Below are 15,390 nucleotides of genomic sequence, written 5' to 3' on the forward strand. Positions count from 1 at the left end.
GTAATAGGATACAATGCCAACCAAGCATTGGAGCTCCTTATATGCATGGAATTACGTATGGGCTTTAATGTTTAAAATAATCAGACCGAATGAGAATGAGTTTGTCTACATTTTATTTTCTTCATCTTTCTTTGATGAGGATTAATGAATAAATGGTGATAAAGTACTCTAAAATCCTAGGAAAGCACTCTAAGAGCATACACCTACTTAACTATTTTAAGTAGAGGATAATGTTTAATGCTTACCTGGAATTTTTGCTCTAGTTACAGATGGATGAGTCATTGCCAGAGAAAACATAACAGTTTCAACTGAGAAACAGAAAAACATTTGAGATATTAAAGCAAATACTTGATGACTGACAAGGAAACAGTATCTCCACGGTAATGAGCTGAGTAAAACTGTTTACCCAGACTAATCCTCAGAATTCTTTGCAAATGTGGTTTATTTTCCACAGGGCTTTATAAAAACAACAAAAACACTCAACATCAGACGGCCATAGAAATGGCAAATACAAATATCTGTTACCAAGCTCTGCAACCGTGTTCACAAATCTGATCATTCTCACTTCTTTTGCATAGGAAAAGTTTCCCCAGGTAGGTCTACGTCCTAAACTGGAGTACATCACAGACTGGAACTCTCTGCGTTTAAACAGTAACTATTTTTTCCACACTGTTCTTTTCATTATGCGTGCCCATAAACTTGCTCGCAACTTCCTTACTTTACAAACTGATGACTTTTGGAGCTGCCCGCTTCAAGCACGTACACCTCCTTGTTAGAGTACACGTTTCCACTTCAAAGAGCTACCAGATGCATTTTATGCACCTACAGCTTAGATGCAAACATGCATTTTTTTTATTGTAATCTTGTTTAGGCAGAGCTCAGGAGATGTGAACCGCAGCCTCTGAACAGCATTAAGGGCCCAAACTGTCCTCCACAAGACGTGAGGCGTTTTATGACGAGACACAGCTGCGCCTAACCTTCCTATGGCATTTAGCTACCGCACAGGTGTTTCCTAACCTGTTTTAAACCTTTAGCCGTTGTTTTTTTTATTTGTTTTGAGGTGTTCACAGGGGGAAAAACGAGCGAAGAGCCAACGCAATTTCAGAATGCGCCACAACCTCGGCTCGCCCCCCGCCTCGCGCGGGCCCCCCGCGGCGGCTGAGGTGAGAAGATGGCGCCCGCGGGCCGGGCCGGGGCCTCGCGCAGCGCCTCAGGGCGCCGAGGTGGGGCCGCCCCGCAGCGCCCTCGCGGCCCGCCGGCCTCGCCCTTTAAAGCCGAGGAGGGGTCGGATTGGCCGCTCGGGCTGCCAATCGCGGCGAGCATTGCGTCACCCCGCCGGGCAGCCGGGCGCCGATTGGCTGGCGCGGGGGCTGGGGGGCGGGCGGGCGCGGGGCGGGTTTCGCAATCGCCGCTCGGGCCGCGCTGGGCGCTTTAACGACGAGGCTCGGGCCCGGCCGCGCCCCCCCCCCCTCTCCCCTCCCCGCCGCCGCCGCCGCCGCCGTTGCCGCAGGTAAGGGGCGGCCGCGCGGGGGGCGCCGCCGCGGGGCGCGGGGCCGGGCCGGGCCGGGCCGTGCCCGCTGCCGTTGCCGCGGCGGGTGGCGGTGGCGGCGGCGGCGGCCATGGGGAGCGGCGCGCATGATGCAATCGGCGGGCGGGCGGCCCCGGCCCCGCGCCTCTCCTCTCCTCTCCTCCCCCCGGTGAAGTCACGGCTTGGCGCTGCCGCACGGCCGCGGGGGGGAGAGGAGGAGGAGGAGGAGGAGGAGGAGCAGCGCGGCCCCCGGGCTGCGGGCCCGGCGGGGAGGCGGCGGCCGGGCCCCGGGGGTGTCCCGGGGGTGCTTCCACACCCCCCCCCCCCGCCCCTTCCCCGGGCCAGGTGCGGGCGGAGGCTCCCGGAGCCGCCCCGAGGGCAGCGGCCGCCCGGGCGGGGCTCCGGGTGGGACGGCCCGGCGGGGTGCGGCATGTCGCGACAGCGCGAGGCTTATCGCGACAGGGGCTGTCGCCTTTAGCGGGAGGGGAGCGCTGCGCGACCGGGCCGGGTCTGGGGGCAGCCGGGGGGGCTCAGCGGGTCCCTGTGCCCCCTGTCCCTTTTTCCTTTTCTTTCAAAGGATGTCGGGCTGTGCAGGGTGAGGAAGGGTTTTCCCTTCACGAGGAGTAATTGGAGGTTAGGAGGAAAATGCAGGCAAAATGTTGGCAGCGGGTGGCAGATGGAGGCCACCTCGGCCAGGACACCTCCCCTGAGCGCGGCGAGCAGCAAGCCCTGCAGGACGGGGCTCCCCCAGCGCTCAGCAAACTGCCCGCAGGGTTGCGCCGTTCCTTGTGCAGCAGCAGTTGGGTTTAGGCAGGTCCTACTGGGATATTTGTACGGAAGTCAAGGAGAAGGGAGGCTACCTCTTGCTGTTCAGGCTTGCGCTGATTCTGCACTGGGTAGAGGCATCTGGGTGACTTTGTGCAGTGAAGCCGTCCTGACTAACAGAGTCCACGGAGTCACATCTCAGAGAAGGAGTAGAGAGAAGTGCTTTATAGTTTTTGCTGCTAAGTAAAAAAACAAAAAACAAACAAACCACTGATTTAATTAACAATTTAAAATAGTTTTTTTTTTTTTTTTTCCTGCCAAGGCAAACATTTGGAAGTTTAAAGTTTTTTTGGGGGGGATAAAGCAAAGATAATAAAGGTCTTGATTTGCTTGGGAGCCTGCAGTCCCTGCGGAGTGCTGTCAGACTGTGGCTGCCTGTGAGGACACCCCTGAGCTACCAGCTATTATGCTGTAGTGGGTGGCCAGCTGGTGTCCTGGGTGGCCAGTTGGTGGCCCAAGGAGAGAACAAGGCAGTTCTAACTGGCCACTGGAAACACTAACATGTGCTGGGTGGAACCAGCCTAGGGCTGGCACTGAGCTCCGGCTGATGAGCTGCTTTATGGGAACAAGATGCTGGGAAACTCGAGCTGGCTCTCCAAGGAGCTGCCTCCTGTTGTGTCGGGGCTAACAGCGAGCCAACCTGTTTGTGTGGCACGATACCTGAGCCCTGGGCCCCAGCTGCCTCCTGGCCTTCCCCAGGTACTATGTGCCCCACAGAACCTGCTGCCGACCAGGGTGTCCTTCCCTCTCACTGCCCAACTGAGTAGCTGACAGCTGGTGATGTGGATCCAGCCTCCAGATAACCAGGGGAGATTAGCTTCAAGCCTTAATTGTTGTGACTCCAGGGTTATCTGTGATACAGCACAGTTGGTAATACTTGCTCTGCATAAATAGTAGTTGGAGCAGAACAGGAGTCCAGGTGTCACATCTCCCAGGCAAGTGTTCTGTTGATCGTCAGGCCGAATTAGAGCTTGTCTCACTGAAGAAATAGTTATTGGATACAAAGTGGGTCAGCTGCGGTAAGAAAGAACTGAGGAAAATCTAGTCCAAAGTACCCTGTAAGTCAGGGCTAGAAGAGTAGCTTGAGCAATGGGACGCTTTGGTTCTTCATCTTGGGGGGCAGGAGCTGCCCCTTCCTCTGCAGTATCCACAAGCACAAAAAGCAGTTGGTGAAAATGTTTCTGACTTGTTACTAAACTGGGTTGTCCAGATGAAGTTAGTTAGCACTGTTGTGTTGAAATAGAGGGGACAGGAGACCATGCTGTGTGACTTTGAAAACATGCCAAAAATCAGGGGGAAAGCTCAGGTACAGGAGGCGAACTAACAGCTCTGTACTATTTGAGGGCTGCAGAAATCCTGTTTTCAGAATTGCAGCTGAGACAAAGCCAGAAGAGAATATACACTTGTGTCTTGACTTTAAAAATATCTGGGCAATCACGCATGCAGCTACTGTAAGTGGCCTTGCAATGCCGCTATTTGTGCACAGTGACATCTTGTTAGCTGTGTGTTCGGCTCAACCACCGATCTGCATTGCTTAGTCGGCTGGAATCTAAGACTTAAATGTGGTTTGCAAAAGTTGCTCTAACAGCCAAAATCAGGAAAATATTAAATACAAATGTTAAGCATGTACGTACATAGATTTAGCTATGTCAGAGCTGACATCTACTCTGGTATCCTTCTACCCTGAAATGAAAATGAAACGATTTCTTTAGGAGGGGTGCAGGTATTCACTTCTTCGCTTGTACTAAGTGAGAAGACTTCTTCGTGACAATGTAATTTTAAGTAACATTCAAGCCAGACTTAACAGGCTTCTCTGTGCATTTTATTGAACCACACTGCAACTGCATCTAGCTCTGGCTCCCTCCTATTATGGGAGACAAACTGGAACTGATCTACACAGTAACATTTTAACCTCGTTAATGATAACCTAGCAGAAGGTAAAGTGGCAACTCGGGCTGCTGAGGAAAACAAACAAACAAGAGCAGCGAGCAGCTGACGAACCCGAGTGCAGGACAAGGAGTGACACACGGAGGAGTGACACACCGCAGCTCGTTTACAGCCACTCACCGTGTTCGGCAGCCGGACGCAGGGCTGCAGTCACCCCGTGCTGTTAGGACGTAAAGCTGTGAGCCCTGCGCTGGGCGCTGTGGATGCTGGGCAGCTCGTGGTGCCCCCACCAGCTGCAGCTGCTTTCATTCCCCTGGTTCCTCCCAGCACCAGGCAGGAAGGTAGCTGAATACCTGTTGTGTGCTTGCACGTACACATGTGACAGAGTGTGGGGCTGTACCTTTGTAACACAAAAAGATCTCAGAGTAGGATTGTTTTATGCCAGTTAGATGCTTTTGTTTAATGTAACAAGAAATCAAATAGTCATTTGAGCAGTCTGGAAGTACTTTTCACTGGAGCCACAGGCAGGGATTTCAGAAGCTTAGCACGACCCTATTGCCCCCTCCCCTCTTCTCTCCCAAGCTTTTCTCCCAGACATTTAGGAGGTCACATCCCGTGAGATGGGAAGAGAAGGGGAGCAGCTTTTAGCCTTGACAGGGCTGTGTTCCTGCAGCAGCTGTGGTGGAGTCCTGCTTGTACCACCAGCAGGTCAGGAGCAGGCTGAACCTCAGCGGGAGGACATGAGTCAGGTGAGAGGGCATCCTGCTCATCAGGCCAGGCTGCCTGCCGGACAGGAGAGCGGGCAGTGACTGGGGCGAGAGCTACAGCCGAGGAAGGTGGCTTGTAGGTATGTCAGCCGTGGCCCCCGTCTCCCTGCGGGTGGCAACAGTCCTCTGGCTTTCAAGCGTAGTGATGCTCACGTGGTCATCACTGTGTTTTCCTGTGCCACCTGCTCATTGCAGTGCTGTTACAGTACTTGTCCTATTGGCTGAAGGGGTTCCTTTCATGGCACCCGGTTACAGCAATCACAGCACCTTCTCCCATACGCTATTTTTTTTCCACTGGGTACTAGCTAGACCTTGAAACAATCATCAGTTTGGACACCATCTTCAAAAAACAAGTAAAGTAGTCCTAGAGCTGGTAAAAGCACTAGAAGATGCTGAAGGAAAGGTGGATAGTTTGAGCACACTCACTCCAGAGAAAAGACAGGCCAACAATGAATGTGTCTGTGCACATACCCAGAGGGATGGTCTGAAGAGGACAAGGATCAAGTACTCCTGTTGGTCAAGAGTCAGGCTGTTAATAGGTTTAAGCTGCAGAAGGAAAAAATCAGTCTAAAAATTAAGAAAATTATATAACTGGAGGAAAAGTTAGACAGTGGAACCAGTTGCCAAGGCAGAGGTTGTGAAACTGGATATATTCGAGGCTAGGCTAGACACCCATCCATCAGGGATGGCTTTGGAATAACTGAGTAAATCCAGTGAACAATGCAAACAGCTTGACTAGATGACCCAGTAACAGTCCCTTCCAATCCAAATATGTTCGAGAGGCTTCTGAAATGTCCCAGCAGTTGGCAGCTTTTCTACTTCCAGAATAGTTTTGGTGTGTTACTGCCAGATGTACCATCAGTACCTTATGCTAAAGCCAGCGATGTATAAGACTGTAGCTAAACCCGGCAAAACTTTAACAGCATTTTTTTTTCCTACTAGGTTCACCTTGCCCTTAATCCATGTGAAGACCTGCTGGAAACACGTTCTAGAAAACAGTTTTCAGTCTCCTGATATATTCTGTCGTGTCAAAGAAGAGCCTGTCCAAATGAGCAAGACATCCCAACAGAACACCGCTACAGATGCGAACGGAGTAAGTGTGATTCACACCCAGGCGCACACCAGTGGTTTGCAGCAGGTTCCCCAGCTGGTTCCCGTTAGTCCTGGTGGTGGAGGCAAAGCTGTGCCTCCAAGCAAACAGGGAAAGAAAAATTCCTTTGTGGATAGAAACAGTGATGAGTATCGTCAGCGCAGAGAGCGGAACAACATGGCAGTGAAAAAGAGCCGGTTAAAAAGCAAGCAGAAAGCACAAGACACGCTGCAGAGGGTCACCCAGCTCAAAGAAGAAAATGAACGTTTGGAGGCAAAAATTAAGCTCCTAACCAAGGAGCTGAGCGTACTGAAAGACTTGTTCCTTGAGCACGCACACAACCTCGCAGACAATGTGCAACCTGTTGGCACTGAAACCACCACAACAAACCCAGAGAACAGCGGACAGTAGGCACCGTCACAACCTCATGAAATGAACTGTCGAGGTACAGCTTGTCTGCGCCACCCATGCAGTAACTGAGGAAAAGATGTGTTCTTTTAACCGTCATTTCTTGGAGATCTTTTTAGGTTTAACACTGAAGATTTGATACGATTAAACCAGAAACTGCTTAGGCTATTTGTTTAAAAGCGTTAAATATTTTTCTCCTCTGGAATATTTGTCTAATAAATGCAGATCTAAATTCATAGACAACAAGGAGCTTAGTATTAGGAAAATAACATGTTCACGGAAGTGTACTTACCTTCTTATATTTTGCGTAATGGGAGGAATCCATCGGGATGGTTCACTGTAGTATCAGTAAATCGTAACTGGGTGAATTGTCTTTTAAATACTTTTTAGTGTATTTAAGCCCGTTGTTTTCTCCATTATGTATTACAAACTGCAAAGGCCGTGGAGAGAGTTTGCTGTCCTGTCAACTACTTTAAACCTGTAGAGCAAGTCCTATAAAGCACCACTTAGGTCTTTCATATCTGGCTATAGTTAATGGGGAGGGTGTAGTATTAGTGAGCTAGGATGCTTACTGATGTTTTCTAGAAAAACAGCAATATACTATAATAATATATACAGGCAGTTGGCTTCCAAAAAGTAAATGATAGTCTGAAGCAAGTATAAGAGGTAAAGCAGCACACTGACAAAGTCTTTTAAGCCTGTGTTCACGTTAACATTGCTCACACAGTGACTCTGGGGCCTTAAAAGAAAAAGATTTTGGTTTTCAGAAAATGGCAAAATACTACCAAAAACCTCTGCTCTGCAAAACTGCATTCTTGCTGGGGTGCAGGTATCAGGGAGAACAAAATGCGCAGCTTGGCTAAGCAATGAAAGGATTAAGGCAGCATCTGTACAGCCAGAATGTATGGACCACTGCTTGCTGACACTCATTTCCATTTTCATGGGCGTTCAGATTTGTAGCTGAGTTTGTATAGAAAGTGGTTTTAAAAATAAATGGCCCTAGTTTGAGTACCTGATTCAGCAGAATTTCTATTGCCATCATAGAGTTGCGTGAAGGAGTATCTTCAGTCTTGTTTTATTTCCATCAAAGTTTTGCTATAGCAATTTTTAAAATGCTAGTGATAAGTCTTTGCCATGATCCATAATGCAGTGGTATGTACCATATTGAGGATTTAAACAACAAAAGTAAAGCAGGAACTTTGATGTAACCTTAATTTATTTTCATTTTTAAATATTTCATTGACTGTATGGTTGTGTTACATTTAACCCGTGTGTCTGGCTAGTGGATTATTACACTGTCTTAATTTCCCTCCTACACTACCTTTTTCCATAGATTATTTTGTAGGATGCTTGTTTGCCTTGTATCTGTACTTAGGAAAAGAACTTGGATATTATCTCTATGAGGATGCTGTTAGAAAATAAAGCCTTTAAAAGTTCTTTTTGAATTTAAATTTTTAATACAAAGGTAATTAGATGCAGTCTTTTATGGATTGTTTTGGACTATGGTAGTCTTTTTACAGAGATATGTTTTTTTGGTTCTAGCTGCAGCTTGAATAGGTAGGGTTGAAATATCAGAATCTAATAAAAACATTTTGCCTCTAGTGCTGGCCTTCTTTTTCCTGTCCCTGTTCTCTTTTGCTCAGATACAGAGGTGGCCACTTTGAACAGCTGTTGTCTTTGAGAAATCCATGCAACAGTCTCCATTACTGTCTTCTACTTAGGTTTTTATTCAGGGGAAGGAGACTTGGAAACTAATTACATTTTAGCTAAATTCCAAATTTCACCAAACAAAACAAACAAAAACAAAACAACAACAACCCCCACCCCCCCAAAAAAAAAAAAAAAAGCTACCTTTCCTGAACCTGTATTACAATTAAAAGGTTATGATAGGTTGTGGGAATGTGGGCAGGGAAAACAATTGTAGAAGGATAAAGATGACCTGACTGCACCCTGTTTGTTAGAGGAGCAGAAGCTCTGGTGCAAAACGCAGGAGCTAGTCTCTTCTCTTTGCTCTGCGAGTTGAGACTACATCGCCCTGTTACCCTGCCATTGGTCTGACAGGTTAATGTGGGCTTCTCTCCAGACAACCTAACCAGAAGCTCCAAATCTCTCTCACTTTTCTGATTTTGGTGAAAATAGGCTACCTCTAGATGAATGATTTCTTAAATCTCTTGAGTAGGAATAAAACTTTTGATGGAGACCTAGAATGCTCGGGTAGGTCACTTCAACATCTTGACATCACCAGTTCCACTTCCTTCTTTAAAACAAAACCACCGAGTTACGAAAAGCTGTTAGTTTGCACAATGACTTTTCCGGCTTAGCAGTCCATGCACTTGCTGTGTTTGCCTAGGGAAGCATCCAGACTGCAGCATGTCACTTTCAACATGCGAGGCCACAGACCAGAGATTTTACTTCAAAAAAAATTAATATCTACTCACAGTGTGAACTTGGTTGCAAGAGAGGCAGGAGCCTGTTATTTTAAACCCCTTCCTGCCACAACAGCTATCTCAGCCCCCTGCGGATCAAAGGCAGAGGTGAGGCTTTCCTGGTCACTGGCAGCAAAGCGCCTCAGCCCCATCCAGCCGAGCATCTTCAGTAAGGCACAGGAGAGCTCTCACAGTGAAGCGACTCGGAAGAACCTCTTTTCTTCCTAAGGAAAATTTGTAATAAATACATACCTACACAATAAAATTTTAGTATAGCCCTATAAAAACTAGTATTTTCCTTTTGATACAATTTTTAATAGCAGTTATAGTCTGTGACAGAACATAGTGCCTCTCACAACAAGAAAAAGTGCTACAATGCTCTACATTTCACCTGTAAACCTGATTGCTGTTTTCTTACTGTAAGAGAACTTCCCTACTCTAACTTCCACGAGCACTAGGAGGCTCTACCACGTTAATTATACTGCGTCGCTGCAGCAGCATGATTTGCGTGGCAGATAAACCCAGAGTGGCTCCAACCCCAGGCAGCTGAAGCAATTTAAATATATCAGCTCACTACTTGGACCTTTTAAACAGACAACTTGCTCAACACAATGCACTCTGCTATTTTGGTGCGACTCTACTTGAGTCTGCACCAGGGGGGAAAGTCATTTGGGAAAACACAGCTAACAGCCTAACAAATCCTAATGTAGCCAAAAAGAAAATTTGTCATAACCTGCTTTCTCTCCTCCCCATACATTTAAAATGTATTAAATATCATTTTGTGTTTTTTAAAGGCCTTCTTCCCTGCCTCCTCCCCCCCAACAGATGCTAATATAAAAATATAATTCCAATTCACTTTTTGCTTAAGTGGATAAAAATTATCATAATTACAGAACAGAGCTCTGGAAGGAAGGGTGAAATTTCTAGTGACCGAGTTCACGGGCCTGATTAGGAAGGAAAATGGAGGACAGTGCACATCCCGACTACAACGCTTCCCCATCCTGGGCAAGCACAACAAAAGAGCAGCTGGTTACGTGAGCGAGCGCCTTCCCCGCAGAGCTCCTGTTCGCTGGTACATGTCGAAGCAAAACCAGTTCTGCCTCCTGCACAACACCAGATTGCTCGACCTGTTCTGCAGCAGCAGAGACCAGTATTTGCCAAGATTAATCACAGGCAGGGAAAGGCCTATTAACTACACTGGGGTTACAGCTTACTTGAAACAATTCCAAATTATTATTATTATTTTTTTAAAATCTGTGAAGTGTTACTTTAAAATAGTAACTGCTATTGAACCAAAGCAACTGCAGGTTTCAGAGTGCCCAAAGCAGTGAGTGAGCTCCTGGGTGTGTGCAGAGCACACCACAGAAACGTACTTTGACTCAGAGGGAAGCAGGCTGAGGCCGTGAGCACGGTCTCGCACTGAAAAAACCTCCCGAGGTTTAAGGGGAGACGTGCCTGGAGCAGTGTCAGCAGGTTTCTGTGCTTGTGTATCTGCACAAACTAAATCTATTCTCACCAAAGCAAAGATTGAGACTTTTGCATGAGTACTGCATTTCAGGCCACGAGCCTGCCAGTCACTGCAAGAGAAAGCAGTTAGCACAGTTGCATGTAAAGCTGCTGATCATACGTCCTTCCCTCCTCATCCCTTCCCCTTCTTGCTCAAGACCTCCTGTACTTACCTCTTACAGACCATGGCCAAACCACCTATGAAAAAATGTAAATATGTTTAACGTCACTCTACTAAAAAATGAGCCTATAACGTCCCCTGGACTATTTCAGAATGTGATTCTTTAGCCTCTAACACATCAAGTTTCCTATTTGGCAATGGGTCACCAAGTATTTAGAAATGAAGAGCAGGTCCTTGTCACTCTGATCAACCCAATTAGCAGAAAGAGTGTGATGTGTTTAACAATTTTGAAAGAACTTATTTCAGATCTAACAGCAACACAGTTCTTTTCCACACTCTCCAAGCCCATGCTGCATTGCACAGCCCATATAAGACAGGAGCTTGCAGGCCCCCAGATCCTGTTGCCCATGTACCATCTACAGGACAGGAGATGCAGAGATGATTGAGATCTCTTCGCAGGGGAAAATCTTCCCTTGGCAAATGATAAGACATGGAAGGGCTCTGACACGCTGCTGTGACTCCAGAGCCCCAGGTACAGTGGAGAGAATGCTCTGAAGCTGCCTTGTAGTCCAACTGTGCAAAAGAGCCTGAAGACTAAACAGGAGTTTTCACATATTCATAAGCAATGAACGTAAGCATGATGTGTTCAGTAAGGAAGATTATTTTTATGTAGTTAGAACAACTAGGACTATTTTATGATGCAAGAAGAGCATTTATTCTCCCGCAGGCTTCACCTACAGTAAAGAAAGGACTCTCTGGGTAATTTAAATCTTGCATGAATGGAAAATCATTTTATGATGATTATTAATATGTTTGTGGTCTATCCAAATAAAATTTACATTATTTAATTCTGAACCTACTAGCACTGGGCAGTTAAGAAGAACTATCATTTCACAGAGCACATGCTGCTGAAATGACCCCGATCCCTGTAACAAAGATACTTCCTTCTTGAAATTTTTAAGGCTCACGAACACCACAGCGGTCTACATTTTTAAGGAACAAATAGATGGACAAATCTAATAAGCACTGAGCTGTGTGTGAAGGATCAATACACCCATTATCCAGAGCAGAAAAATCTGTCTAATGATGGGTCAAAGTTTCCAGAGCACAAATTGGTAGAAAGGTCAGATAAAGAAGAGGAAATGGCAACAGAAGAACATAATGAACACAAAGTTGTGAACACAAATGATGCCATGGATGAATTTTAATAAAAATTTCATTGTTTACTCCATTTTCATTGAAATAAGATCCATAAGAAAAATATACGTGTCATTGTGTCCACTAAGAATAGCTGATTTTTTCTTTTTCGCAATACTTGTACTGAAGTTTAATAAATGACTTAGATTGTTATAACTGCTGACAGCATTCATATAATCCACTTCTTACTTTAAAGAGTCTATATCATCAAAATTCAGATTTCATTGGAAGAAAGATATGTCAGAGCTAAGCTCCAATAGAAGTGTAAGCCCCACCGATTATGCAGCAGGGTTATTCAGGTGGCACTTGTCATTTAAACTGCTGACTGCAAGCAGCAACATTTGGTTTACCTGGATATCCAGTGCTGAAGCCTTCTACCTTCAGTTTTAATTAGTGAATCATTCCAGCTAACAGCCAGCCTGCTTCTCTTGCTATTAAGAATTAGATGCATTTTATATGCCACAGCATTAAATCAGAATGATGACTGATTAGCGTGAGACATTAAGTATCCCACTGCAGTTTACTGCTTTTGGCTGGACAAGGAGTCAAATGACTTGACACTGCTTTGGCCTTCTGCCATGAAAGCCTCTATTTCTTCAACAGTACGTGGGACGCACGTTAGCAGCTCCATTCCACTGGCTGTCACTGCAATGTCGTCTTCGATCCGGACCTGTTACAGAGAAGATGCAGTTATCAAGGTATTCCAGCTGGAGATGAGAGGCACATCAGGAAGCGATGGCAGTGGGAACAAGAGGAGCATTTTGGTCTGAGCTGTTGACAGAACAGAGGCAGACCATAAAGCAAGCAGCACCATTTCCCCTCAGCACCATAGCGGCACAGAGCACTGTAGGACGACATCCCCCTCGGGCTGCAGGCTCCTGCCATCCGCCCCGGCACCACAGAGGCTCCCCTCCCCTGCGGTGGCTCTGCAGGTGACGCAGGTGGTGCCTCTGCTGCTTCGGATGCCCCAGGGACAGGCTGAGTGAGATGCTGCATCAGTGAGCTCATGCTACATAATTACATGGGGCCAACAAACCTCCACCCTCTGACATCAGGAGCAGAAAAAGGTACATTTCCCCCTGAATTTGCCTCCAAACTTGCTAGTGCACAGCTCGCTAGGGACAGGTTGAAGAGCAGTGCCTGCTAACATCTGAAGTGCTTATTCTTGAAGCAGTTCTGTTGCTGAGCTGCAGTTAACTACTCTGCACTTACAAACCACATTCCCTTCTCTCTAAATACAACCAACTTTCAAAGGAGGAGCTGCAATATGAAGTAGCTTGTAGCTGATACTCAAAACACTGAATTTGGAGCCAACGAGAAAACCCTAAACAGGTCAGACATTCCTTTTAAAATACAATTATTGCACTTCAAATCACGCAAGGGAAAAACAGATCCTCTCAGTTTTCCAGCTCTTGTTCTGTTAAAATGAAAAGTATGTTCCATTTCTGTTTGACTCTAATCTCTCCTTACCAGTAAATATGCCTACATAGTCATTTCCCGTTATCTTATCAGAAAAATGTTACTAAGTCGCTAAGCTGCAATAAAAGCAATTTTAGTAAGGTGTAAATCCAAGAGAACACAAACTCAGGGGACTCCCACCTTACAGTTGCTTTAATTGTTTCTGACCTCTTGACATTTTCAACTAAAAATAAAGCTGGTTAACATTTGTACTTCTGATTGCAAAATAATCCATTTGTTCAAACAAAATGAGTCATCCAGCCCTTATTAAACTGTTTAATGATGTCTTTGCCAGATTATTTCTTTTAGTTGGTATCAAGTTAAGCGTATTATAAAGCAGAATTAAATAAACAAACTCCACTGAGTTCACACTTTTGATTTGGACAGCTGTAAATTTGAAAGCTGCGAGTCCCTCTCCCCTTGGTGTGTCTGAAAGGCCCGTACTAGGCTGCAGAAGGGGAAATCAGCAACACAATGAACAAGTCTGTGCACTTCAACAGATTTTACCAGGGTTGCTTTCTTGATTCATTGCTTCAAATTTTGCCAGCTGAGTGAAAAATAAGCCAAGGATTCAGCCCCCAGCATCCATCCTGCTGCCTCTGATAGCAGCGCATTGCAAGGGCTGCGTTCTCCAGGCCCTGCCAAAAACCTGCTGGTATCCCGTCAGTGTGCAGAAGTGCTAGAATCCATGGGATAGGGCTGTCTGGTGACATTGTAAAAGCCCAAACACCCCATTTCACCAGTGAAAATTGATATGGGCACAGTTTTGATGTGGAAAACAAAAATATAAGTGCCAAAGTAACTCAGCTGAGGTAAGGCTGAACTAGAACTAAGGCTAGAACTGCCCTTGGGACAGCCCCTTCCCAAGCACCTCCAGCTGCACAGTGTCACCTCTTTGAGCTAAAAGTCGCCAGTGAATCTGCTACAGAGACATTTCAGTCACAATTCATTTGCTTAGCAAGTAAGATCAGAAAAAAAACAAACAAACAAACGAAAAAAAATCACACACACCAAAATTGATCTTATTTTCCAGTTCAGCATCGCACGCTTTCTCCACAACTTGGGCACTCCTTGAGAGGACTGACAGCCTTGAAAACAGAGCAGAAGATGCCAGCCTAACATGGGGAAGTGCAGGTAGGGCAATGTGTCTGTCAATACTGCACCCTATATGTGCCTCAAGAGAAAATCAGGATGGGGAATGAGCTGGAAAATGGAGCTAGAGTGAGGAAAGGAGCCACGGAAAGCAAGATACAGAGAGGCCAGACAGGACTGACAAACAGTGGATGCAGAGGTAAAGTCTGGAATGGTGGGAGCCAGGAAATGGGCAATTCTGTAAGAGGATAAAGGGACAAAAAGATGGGGGCTGGCTTAGGACTACAAAAAGGGAGGTTCTGGCAGAGGTGGAAAGCAAAAGACCCTGAACAAACAAAGCACAAGGGGAGGCTGGAGCCATCTATGTCTGAACACTGGGAGTTACCAAACATAGGAGGACAGGGGAGACCCACAAGTTTGGAGTACCACACACAGTGACTGGGCATATAGGAGGAAGATTGTTAGGAGGCTGCTGTGGATTGCTGCAGTCCCGTGTCTCCCGCTGCTCCCCACCAGCTGCTCAGCGGGTCAACAGGATGCAGCTGGAGGCACGAACGTGCCGCTCCCCTAGTGCCTCACCTATCACTCCTAGGAAAGCTCCAGCTCCTTCTCCAGGATCCAACCACCCCTCTGCCTGGATGAATCTAACCTGAAGTGTGCACCTGCCATAACAGAGAATACTTCCCACTCTTGGTGCATACAATCCCCTTACCTAAAAAGAACAAGTGCAGAGGAACACAGGTTCTCAAGAGGGGATTTTTTTTTTTGCATTTGCTTTTCTGTTCACATCCTCAGTGCTTCACACTGAGCTTAAACTCAGCAGCAGCAAGAAGCAGCTTCAGAGGACCTGCAAAACCTTCCCTCCAGGAGAGCCCGGCACTTGGTCTTGTCTCCTGTCCAAATGGACAAAAGATGCTGGATCTGGCTGGCAAGGCTTACTAGCTTGGGACTGCCTTTCCCCGTGGGGGACAGTTGTTATGAAACTTGCTCTTAGAGTTGTCCCTGTTTGCAGGCTCTTTGTTCCACAGTGCTGCTCGTTTCAGGGCTACAACGTGGTTTGGAATCAAACGCGGCTTAAAGGAACA

The 15,390-nt window shown here is 46.6% G+C and overlaps 2 protein-coding genes across 2 annotated transcripts in view; one reads left to right on the forward strand and one right to left on the reverse strand.

Annotated features, from left to right (window-relative positions):
• Positions 1 to 1,425: 1,425 nt before the first annotated feature.
• Positions 1,426 to 8,106, forward strand: CEBPG (CCAAT enhancer binding protein gamma). The gene is made up of 2 exons (XM_032195712.1): positions 1,426 to 1,510; positions 5,950 to 8,106. Exon 2 carries the CDS (start codon positions 6,056 to 6,058, stop codon positions 6,506 to 6,508), a length of 453 nt encoding a protein of 150 aa, XP_032051603.1. The 5' UTR covers positions 1,426 to 1,510; positions 5,950 to 6,055; the 3' UTR covers positions 6,509 to 8,106.
• A 3,058-nt stretch (positions 8,107 to 11,164) lies between these two features.
• Positions 11,165 to 15,390, reverse strand: part of PEPD (peptidase D) — a 134,472-nt gene continuing 130,246 nt past the window's right edge. The window contains exon 15 of the mRNA XM_032195659.1: positions 11,165 to 12,425. Within this exon, the coding sequence (XP_032051550.1) occupies positions 12,276 to 12,425 (150 nt within the window). The 3' untranslated portion in view covers positions 11,165 to 12,275. The remainder of the gene's footprint in view (positions 12,426 to 15,390) is intronic.

The sequence above is a fragment of the Aythya fuligula genome, chromosome 12, assembly GCF_009819795.1.
Source record: "Aythya fuligula isolate bAytFul2 chromosome 12, bAytFul2.pri, whole genome shotgun sequence".
In the NCBI taxonomy this organism is placed as follows: Eukaryota; Metazoa; Chordata; class Aves; order Anseriformes; family Anatidae; genus Aythya; species Aythya fuligula.

Excerpts from the sequence above, each read along its gene's own strand:
- CEBPG (XM_032195712.1), top strand. The coding sequence starts at position 6,056 with ATGAGCAAGACATCCCAACAGAACACCGCTACAGATGCGAACGGAGTA.